This window comes from Triticum urartu, chromosome 2A (assembly GCF_056163025.1).
Source record: "Triticum urartu cultivar PI428250 chromosome 2A, HENAU_Tu73, whole genome shotgun sequence".
In the NCBI taxonomy this organism is placed as follows: Eukaryota; Viridiplantae; Streptophyta; class Magnoliopsida; order Poales; family Poaceae; genus Triticum; species Triticum urartu.
The window spans coordinates 430,537,306-430,547,969 of NC_141874.1; the positions used below are offsets into that span (position 1 = coordinate 430,537,306).

At 43.7% G+C, this 10,664-nt stretch overlaps 1 protein-coding gene across 1 annotated transcript; it reads right to left on the reverse strand.

Annotated features, from left to right (window-relative positions):
- Positions 1-7,874: 7,874 nt before the first annotated feature.
- On the reverse strand, positions 7,875-10,056 carry LOC147985345 (uncharacterized). Its single transcript, XM_087541524.1, has 2 exons — positions 8,655-10,056; positions 7,875-7,936 (listed from the first exon to the last, which is right to left on the reverse strand). Exons 1-2 carry the CDS (start codon positions 10,054-10,056, stop codon positions 7,875-7,877), a joined length of 1,464 nt encoding a protein of 487 aa, XP_087397650.1.
- Positions 10,057-10,664: the final 608 nt, after the last annotated feature.

Consider the following 10,664-nt stretch of genomic DNA (forward strand, 5'->3'; position numbering starts at 1 on the left):
TGACCTGGTTTCAAAGGCTTCATCAGCACCTGCATGTAATGATGTGTGAGCTCAGGTTCATTGTAGATGCAATGAGCTTCTTCAAGGGGAGGACTGAATGGTAGAGCACGAAGCAATTGAGAGGTTGGTGCAGTGTAGTGAGTGTTTTTAGACATCCAGTCCAGCACCCATGAATTCACATCTTCAGCATCTCCAGTGATGTGCAGCGTTGCATAGAATTGAAGAATTAGTTCTTCATTCCAATCATAGATGTCAGAGCAGAAGTTGAGCAGTCCAGCGTCGTGAAGAACACTGAGGACTGGTGCGAAGCACGGCAGAGATTCCATATCCACGTGAGGAATATGCTCATGGTAGAAAATCTTCTCCTTGTTGAACATCACTAAGGAATAGAAATTGGCTTGACTAGCAGTCCAGAAACACCTCTTCCTAATGCGAGCAGAGTCATATGGGTTGTAATCTTCGAAGAATACGTGCTCGTCGAAGAAATCATCAGCCTTGAACATTTGCTTGCATGAGAATGGATCCTATGGCTTCGGCGGAGGAGTGTCAGTGAGTTGCATCACGACCTCAGGAATCTCAATTGCAGGTTCTTCAGGCTGAGGAATTTCTGGTTCCTCCTCGGTGGCAGTCTGCGTAGTTGGTTGTTCAGCAGCAGCAGTTTCTTCAGCGCTAGTGGCTGGAATTTCCTCATGGACAGATGCAGTGGGATGAGTTTCTTCAGAGCCCACGTGAACAGTTTGTGTGGGGGACTGAGGAATTTGCTGTAGAGGGGTGAACATTGGAGAGTTTGGATGCTGACTTTCGCAGAATTCATCACTGATTACGGGTGTGGAGCAGCCAATGTCCACATCTTCATCTTCCATTTCTTCGATGCCAGCCTCTTCAGCTGTGAACTGAGACATAGGCGAGGAGATGATAGGTGTTGAAGGGATCACATCCACTTCAATTTCTTCATCCAACGGTTTAGACGAAGCAGCAGAATGAGTTGCTTCATCAGATCCGCTGGGGATCACATATTCTTCATCAAAAGGAACAAGGTCCTTTGATGGCCTGGTTGAGATGGGAACAACATCAATCGGATGTGCAAATGAACTTGTCATAGGCTTCATTTTCTTCGGAGCTGAAGAATCTGAAGCAGCCGATGCTTTCCTTTTCTTCACTGTAGCACGCTCTGCAGCCTTGGTCTTCTTCACATCCGATGCAGATGGAAGGATTGGAGTTGAAGTTGGTGCAGGAGCAGCTGAGGAATCTGGTTGATTTTCTTTAGGCACAACTGATGCAGTTGCCCTGAGTTCTTCAGTTTCTTCAGGCACACCACTAGTGGGTGCCCTGGCAATTTCTTCAGCGGCTGGAATGCAGTCATCAGCCCTGGAACTCACATTATCTTCAGCAGCCTGATTGTCATCAGCGGTGCTGGCATTTTCTTCAGTAGGCTGAGCAGATGCTTCAGCCTGAGGAATTTCCTGTTGCGTTGGGGCTGCAACATTGGAAGTGAAGTTATCCGCAAGTTTCACAAAACGAACCTTGGCACCAAGCCAATCAGCGCGATATGCTTCAAAGTCATCACTGAGTTTCTTAATCTCAGTCTGAGTAGTGACAAGTTCTTTAGTTGTCATAGAGACAATGTTTTTCTTCAAATAGCGCTCTTTCTTGTACTGCGCTTTCTTGATCTGCCTGGCCTTCTCAAATTTCCACTTTTCTTCTTGAATGAAGTGGGTCAGCATGTGACTTTGGCCAGGAGTCAGCTTGAAGTCAGACAAGGGAGTGTTGGGGTCCTTGTGCCAATCATCAATGTAGTCGAGGATCAGCTTGGGATCCAAAAGCAGTGGCACCTCTGATACTTTGGCTCTAGCGGCCCTGACTTGCCTGTCTCTGATGATTTCTGCAAGTTCATCATCATCAGCTTCGTCTTCATCAGACGACACTTGGAAAGCGACTTGCTTCTTTTGAAGACTTGGGCATGGACCTCGTCCAGCAGTGGCCTTTGTCTTCAGCAGTGAGAGGCCAGCTGAGGAACTTGGTGCAGCTGAGGAACTAGCTGAGACACCTGAGGCAATGGAGATGCCGGCAATCCTTTGGCACGAAGCGAGATGCACAGGTGCTGAGGATTTGGTCGGAACAGCTGAAGGGTTTGGCGGAGGAGCTGAGGACTTTGGAGGAATAGGAGCAGCATGAGGAATTTGTCGTGAGGGCTTTGAGGATTCTGGCCGTGAGGGCATTGCTGAGGAACTTGGCCTTGAGGGCATTGTTGGTGAAGCACTTGGCTTGCGCGCAGGCTTCTTTGACATAGCCTTCTTTGGCTTGACAAAGGCCTCAGCAGAGGCAGCAGCAGCAGCAGAGTCTTCATTAAATTTCCTCACTGCTTCTCTCGCTTGCTTAGCCAACTTGGCTTGGCGCTTGGCCCATTCATCAGGATAGTCCTCACCGCGCTTGAGGCTAGTGGGATTAGCAATTTGGCCAGGTGCCAGTGGTGCTCTTGGGCATGGAGGATTGAGTGTGAATTTCTTCATATACTTAGGAGTGACATATCTGTACTCCCTCCATTCTCTTGCCCATCTCCTCTCTATCTTCTGAATGCGCACTTTGCGCTCATTCTTGGTTTCCTCAGTAGGTGTGCAGTACCCAGCATATATGTCATCAGGGATTTCAAACGCTGTATTTACCTCATGCCTCTTTCCTCCCTTCTGTGGCCTTTTACCATCAGCCATTTTCTTCAGTTGAGGAATTTGAACAATTGAATTCTCTGAAGAAGTATGCAACTTTTCTTCGAGGAACGCTGCAAATGAGTTAAGTTGATGAGAACCTAGTGATTCAGCAGCTGACATGTGTACCTGTGAACAGAGTATAGTTGTGAGGAATTTGGAGAGGTCATATGCGTTCTCAGAAGGTTTTTTTTTTCAAAAAGAACAAGTTTGAGGAATTTGACCAGATGAGTCTTGAAGATTTTCACTAAGCGTTCTTTGTCTTAGGTTCCAGAGTTGTATAGATTGAAGATCCACACAATTGAGGAATCTTGAAGATAAATGATGCTTAGAGAAACGAATCAAGAACAGATGACTTTGTGAGGTGTTCAGTGTGTGAAGATATGAAGAAAAAAACACTTTTGAAGATTTTGTAGATAATCATTCGAATCAACGAGGGCAGTAAAAGTAACTTTTATATACCCTGGATGAAGAACACGACGAACTGGAGTGAGGAGATGTGAAGTTCGTCTGTGTAGATCTTCCACGCCCTAACTTGGTGGAGGAAGACGGCTACGGCGGCGGCGGAGTGAAGATGTCCGCGGTCGGCGCGAGTACGTTGGCGACGAGGTCTCGGCAGTGAAGCTCTTCCTGACCAGCGGCGATGAAGTAGCGGCGGCGCTAGGGTTTGAGAAGCTCGAGCTGAAGAGAGAGGTCGAGCGGAGTAAAAGAAGTGAGGAAGGGAAGGAGGGGTATTTATAGCCACGGTGAAAAAATGCTCGCCCGAAGAAATTGGACGAACGTGCCCCTGACCCTTCTCATTCGCATGACATGTGTCACCCACGTAGTGAGAGGTGGAGATCGTGTTAGATCGTGGGTGAGTGGATAAGTGTATCGTGGGATGCAGAACGGTTTAAGCGGCAAAGCCGAAAATTTAGATAAGATAGATTTTAAAGTTCCGTTCGCAATTTCTTCAGCTGACAAGGACACAGTGAAGATTTTGAACGAGTTTCAAATAGAACGCACATGAAGAATTTGTGAACAGATTGGGTTGAGTATAGCATAGAGGGGAAGGGTCCGATCACATTCACTTAGCAGAAAACCAACTTGAAGAAATAGCAATAAGTGAATGTTGTAGAGGACATAAACTCATATATATATATATACATAGCCAATGAAGAAAAACGACGGAACCAGTGAAGACTATGCAAAGTTGAAGAATGGGAAAAATTTGAGGAATATCATCTTTTGGTGGTGGCGTGACCCACCGTATAAGAATGAGGATTTCAAACACCGCATACAATTATTGTAGGGTTCTGAGAATCAAATTCTTCGTTAATTTCTTCACACTAAGAGTGTTATTCTTCATTGATTGAAGTAAAACGTTTCTTCATGTGTTGCACATCTAAGTCATCAATTTTCATAAGTGTTAGGATGAGTGTCCTTTTCACAGAACATTCGAAGATTCTAGGATATTTAGCTCACACCGCAACTTGCTAAATCTCTTCTCATCCAAGGGCTTTGTGAAGATATCGGCTAGTTGTTCTTCAGTCTTCACATGCTCAATAGAAATGTCGCCCTTCAACACATGATCATGAAGAAAATGATGACGAATCTGAATGTGCTTTGTCTTCGAGTGCTGAACTGGGTTGTGAGCAATCTTGATGGCACTCTCATTGTCACATAAGAGAGGCACATTCTTCATGTTGACGTCGTAGTCCTTGAGAGTTTGATTCATCCATAGCAATTGGGCACAGCAAGAACCAGCGGCAATGTACTCAGCTTCAGCAGTAGATAGTGATACGCAGTTCTGTTTCTTCGAGGACCAACATACCAAGGATCGTCCGAGGAAATGACATGTACCAGATGTTGACTTGCGATCCACACGATTACCAGCATAGTCAGAGTCAGAATATCCAACAAGATCAAAAGCCGAGCCCTTGGGGTACCATAATCCAAGTGTTGGTGTGTGAGCTAGATATCGAAAAATATGCTTCACAGCCTTATGGTGTGATTCCTTCGGTGCAGCTTGAAATCGGGCACACATGCAAACACTAAGCATTATATCTAGCCTCGATGCACATAAGTATAATAAGGAACCTATCATGGAGCGGTATACCTTATGATCAAAGTCAATACCATTTTCATCAGTGCACAGATGGCCATTTGTGGGCATAGGAATTTTGACGCCTTTGCAATCTTGCATGCCAAATTTCCTTAGTACATCCTTGAGGTATTTCTCCTGAGATATGAATATGCCATTGTGTTGTTGACGAATTTGAAGACCTAAGAAGAATTTCAACTCTCCCATACTAGACATTTGATATTCTTCACTCATCATATAGGCAAATTCATCACTATAACGTTGGTCAGTACAGCCAAAGATAATATCATCAACATATACTTGGCACACAAACAATTCACCATCATAAGATTTAGTGAAAAGAGTAGGGTCGAGTGGGTTTGAAGCCTTTCTTCACAAAGAGTTCCTTCAAAGTATCATACCAAGCCCGTGGGGCCTGCTTGAGACCATAGAGGGCCTTGTTGAGTCTGAAGACTTTGTCAGGATTCTTTGGATCTTCAAAACCTGGGGGTTGAGCAACATATACTTCTTCCTCAAGCTTACCATTGAGGAATGCACTTTTCATATCCATTTGATATAGAGTGATATCATGATGGTTAGCATAAGCAAGTAATATGCGAATAGCCTCAAGTCTAGCAACAGGTGCAAAAGTTTCATCGAAATCAATTCCTTCAACCTGTGTGTAGCCTTGAGCTACAAGTCGTGCCTTATTCCTCACCACAAGGCCATTTTCATCTTGCTTGTTGTGGTAGATCCACTTTGTGCCGATGATATTGTGCTTGCGAGGATCTGGACGTTTGACCAGTTCCCAGACATTGTTCAGCTCGAACTGATGTAATTCTTCTTGCATGGCCTGAATCCACTCAGGCTCCAGAAATGCTTCATCTACCTTAGTGGGCTCTGTAATAGAGACAAAAGCATACTGCCCACAAAAGTTAGACAAATGTGAAGCTTTTGAGCGTGTGAGAGGACCTAGCGCTTTGATTTCATTGATGATCTTTTCAACTTGCACTTCTTTTGCAATGCGAGGATGAGCTGGTTGTTGTTGAGGAATTTGATCAGCGTTTTCTTCAACACTATTTTCTTCAGCATTTTCTTCAGGTGCATTAGCTCGACGTTCTTCATGTTCTGGAATGAATTCTTCAGCAGATTCTTCAGTAGGAATGACATCCTCAGTAGCCTTGAACTTGATAGTTTCCTCAGGTGTTGGTTCATCTATCACAGTAGGTAGGTGCTCTCTTTGCGAGCCATTAGTTTCATCGAACCGCACATCTACAGTTTCGACAACTTTGTGAAGAACGTTGTTGAAGACTCTGTAGGTGTGCGGCTCCTTTCCGTAACCAAGCATAAAACCTTCATGTGCTTTCGGTGCAAATTTTGAGTTGTGATGAGGATCTCTAATCCAACATTTAGCACCGAAGACTTTGAAATAACTTACATTGGGTTTCTTATCGGTGAGGAGTTCATAGGCAATCTTTTTGAACAATTTGTGAAGATATACTCTGTTGATGATGTGGCACGCAGTATCAATTGCCTCAGTCCAGAAACGACGAGGCGTTTTGTATTCATCAAGCATAGTGCGAGCCATCTCAGCAAGAGTCCTGTTCTTGCGCTCCACGACGCCATTCTGCTGAGGAGTGTAAGGAGCAGATAACTCATGAGTAATACCAAGTTCATCAAGATAGTCATCGAGACCAGAATTCTTGAACTCAGTGCCATTTTCACTTCTGATGTGCTTGATCTTCACACCAAAGTTGGTTGAAGCCCTCGAGGAAAATCGTTTGAAGACTTCCTGCACTTCATGCTTGTAAGTAACAAGGTGTACCCATGTGTAGTGAGAATAATCATCAACAATAACAAAGCCATATTGAGATGCTTCATTTGAAATAGCAGAATAATGATTAGGACCAAAGATATCCATGTGAAGCAATTCAAATGGGCGAGTGGTGGTCATGATAGTCTTCACTGGATGCTTGGCCTTGGTCATCTTCCCAGCTTCACAGGCTCCGCATAGGTGATCCTTGAGGAATTTGACATTCTCGATGCCAATGACATGCTTTTTCTTCTCAAGTGTGTGCAAATTCCTCATGCCTGCATGACCAAGTCGTCGATGCCAGAGCCAGCCTTCTGAAGCTTTTGCAAGTAAGCACACGGCTGGTTGTGGTCCTGTAGAGAAATCAACAATATACAGGTCTCCTCTCCTAAAGCCTTCGAAGACTTTGGAATTGTCAGCTTCCATAACCACAACACAACGGTACTTGACAAAGACAACAACCATATCAAGATCACAAAGCATTGAGACAGACATAAGGTTGTATCCTAAGGACTCAACAAGCATGACTTTGTCCATGTGTCGATCCTTTGTAATCGCAACCTTACCTAGACCCAATACCTGACTTTTGCCTTTGTCAGCAAAGATGATATGCTTCAGATGCGACGGAGATAATGGAGCATCCATCAATAAATTCTTGTCACCAGTCATGTGGTTTGAACATCCACTATCGAGGACCCACTCAGTGGCTTTGGGTTGATCATCCTGCAGATGAATTAGTGCAGCTTACAAACTCATATACTTCATCAGTGAAGAATATGACATCAATTCATCAGATCAATTTCATCAAGTAAAAGAACTAATAAAGCAATATGAGGACGTGAGAAATGAAAGTTCATTTCTTCATGATTAGCCTGCGTCCTTTCAGGCATGCTCAGGTCTCCAGCAAACTCTTCAGACGATTATGTGCGTCTGGAGACCTGACCCTGCAAAAGAGATTAGTTCTTTTTCTTCACCACCCACATCTGAATGGGTGGCAAAGATTTCATCATTCTGCGAGCTCCATACGAGAAGGATGGCATAGAAGCTAGTCCATTTCGTTTCACATAAGAGGGGTTAGAGTAGGCATAAGAGTAAGTAGAGAAATTCTTCGAGGACTTATGGACATAATGATTTGAAGAATAATGCACATATCCATAATCCTTAGATCTTCCCTGCGAAACAGACGGGTTAGCACGATGATGTTCATATGAGGACTTTGATCCATATGAGGAATTTGGTCCATATGAAGAATTTTATATGGGGTTCCTATTCTTCACAGGTGGTGTCATGATGACATTCACCTGAAGATTTTCAAGACATCTTTTGGGAACCCGGATTTTCTGCATAGGGGAGCCGTTCCTGCAGTTAGTGCCAACATATCTAGCAAATACTTGACCATTCTGATTTTTGAATAGCTTATAGTTGGAGTCAATTGACTCATCATCAGAATGAGGAGATTCACATGCAAATCCAAATAAGTTAGATGGATCAACTGGAGGTCCCTTTGCAGCAACCCATGTAGTTTTGGGGTACTGCTCAGGCTTCCAATATGTACCATCAGCATTGAGTTTCCTCTCAAAGGCGATACCCTCTTTCCTAGGGTTCCTGTTGAGGATCTGCTTTTTAAGCACATCACAAAGAGCCTGATGCCCTTTGAGGCTTTTGTACATGCCTATCGTGTACAATTCCTTCAGCCCTGCATCGTCAGTGATACTAGCAATGTCCTCAGATGAGGAATTAGTGATAGCAGAGGCATGTGAAGAATTTGAAACATTAGCAGCATTTGAACATTCAGGTGAAGAATTAGCAAATTCACGTTCAATGCACTTCAAGCATGGAGGAACAAATTCTTCCTGAGATGCGCTGATTTGTTGAGCAAGTAATGAATCGCGCTCCTTCTGAAGATCTTCATAACTCACTCTTAGCTTCTCAAGGTCTTGCTTTCTTTGAAGAAATTCATAAGAAAGCTTCTCATGATCCGATAAGAGAGTGTTATGATGACTTTGAAGTTTGTCAAGCTTGGACTGAAGTCTCTGAAGATTATCAGTCAAAGTTTCAATGCGATCCATTTCTTCACCCAACATATCATCACTTTTATTTAGCATGTTTTGAACCTTTTCTAAAGCCCTTTGTTGTTTTATAGCAATCTTAGCAAGTTTAGAATAGCTGGGCTTAAGGTTTTCATCAGATTCATTCTCACTTGATTCAGAGGAGGTATATTTGAGTACCTTGGCACCCTTTGCCATGAAGCAATAGGTGGGAGCGTAGTCATCATCGCCTTCATCAACCTTGTTGGTGAGGTCATTTTGTTCAGTGTTGAAGATAGACTTGCTGATGAATGCAGTAGTGAGAGCTAGGCTTGCCACTCCGAATTCGGATTCCTCAGATGACCCCTCTTTCTGATTTTCTTCAGATTCAGCCTCAGAGTCCATTTCCTTGCCAATGAATGCCCTGGCCTTCTTGGAGCTGCTCTTCTTGTGATATGGAGACTTTGAGGATTTTGATGATGAGGATTTTGTGGATTTCTTCTTTTTCTTTGCATCATCAGAACTGTAATCCTTGTATTTCTTCTTTTTTGATTCCTTTTCCCACTGAGGACAATCTTGAATGAAATGTCCAGGTTTCTTACACTTGTGACAGAGCCTCTTCTTGTAGTCACTCGATGAGGAATCATTGCTCCTTGAGGATCTTCCAAGGCGACCATGTCTTGAGAACTTTTGGAACTTCTTCACGAGCAGAGCCAGATCATGGCTCAGTTCTTCAGGATCACCAAGGCTGCTACCAGAGTCTTCATCTTCGGACTCAGATACTGCCTTGGCCTTCAGTGCACGTGTTCTGCCATAGCTTGAACCATAGAGATCTCTCTTTTCAGCAAGTTGGAACTCATGAGTATTTAGCCTCTCGAGAATATCAGCGGGATCAAGTGACTTGTAATCAACACGTTCTTGTATCATCAATGCCAGAGTGTCAAATGAGGAATCAAGCGATCTCAGCAATTTCTTCACCACCTCATGGTCAGTGATGTCAGTGGCACCAAGTGCTTGAAGCTCATTTGAGATGTCAGTGAGGCGATCGAAGGTTTGTTGAACATTTTCATTGTCGAGTCTTTTGAAGCGGTTGAAGAGATTGCGAAGAACATCAACTCGAGAGTCACGCTGAGTTGAGACTCCTTCATTCACTTTGGACAACCTGTCCCAGATAAGCTTCGCTATTTCCAAAGCACTCACTCTGCCATACTGTCCTTTGCTCAGATGGCCACATATGATATTCTTCGCTTGAGAGTCGAGTTGCTTGAATCTCTTCACATCGGCAGCATTCAGAGAAGGTGTGATTGAGGGAACACCATTTTCCACAACATACCAGAGATCGTTATCAATTGCTTCAAGATGCATTCGCATCTTATTCTTCCAGTAGGGGTAGTCCGTCCCATCGAAGGTAGGACACCCAGAAGAGACCTTGATCATACCTGCGGTCGACATAACTAAAACTCTAGGCGGTTAAACCAAAATCACACAGAACAAGGGAGTACCTTGCTCTGATACCAATTGAAAGTGCGTTATATCGACTAGAGGGGGGTGAATAGGTGATTTTTATGAAATTCTTCACTGAGGAATTTGCTGGTGAGGAAATTCCTTAGCGAAGAACTACTAGCAGCGGAATAAGTACTCAAAAGTAAACAGAACAGAATACAAGCATAGTCAGAATGATGAAATGAAGACAGGCACAGAGTACAGGAATGCGTAATCACAGGATAACACAGGATGAAGACAAACAGACTGAAGAAATTGAACTCAGGAAATTGAGAAAGTCTTCAGTCAAAGTCTTCAAACACAGATATGAACAAACATACATCACAGTTATGAGGAAATGAAAGAGTTGAGGAAATAGAACCAGTAAGCTCAGTGAAGACAATAATTTGGTAGACCAGTTCCAACTGCTGTCTCAGTTGTACGTCTGGTTGGAGCGCTGAGTATTTAAACTCGAGAACACACAGTCCCGGACGCCCAGTCAAGGACACTTAGTCAAAGACACCCAGTCCTCACCGTATTCTCCTTGAACTAAGGTCAACAGACCTCGTCCAATCACT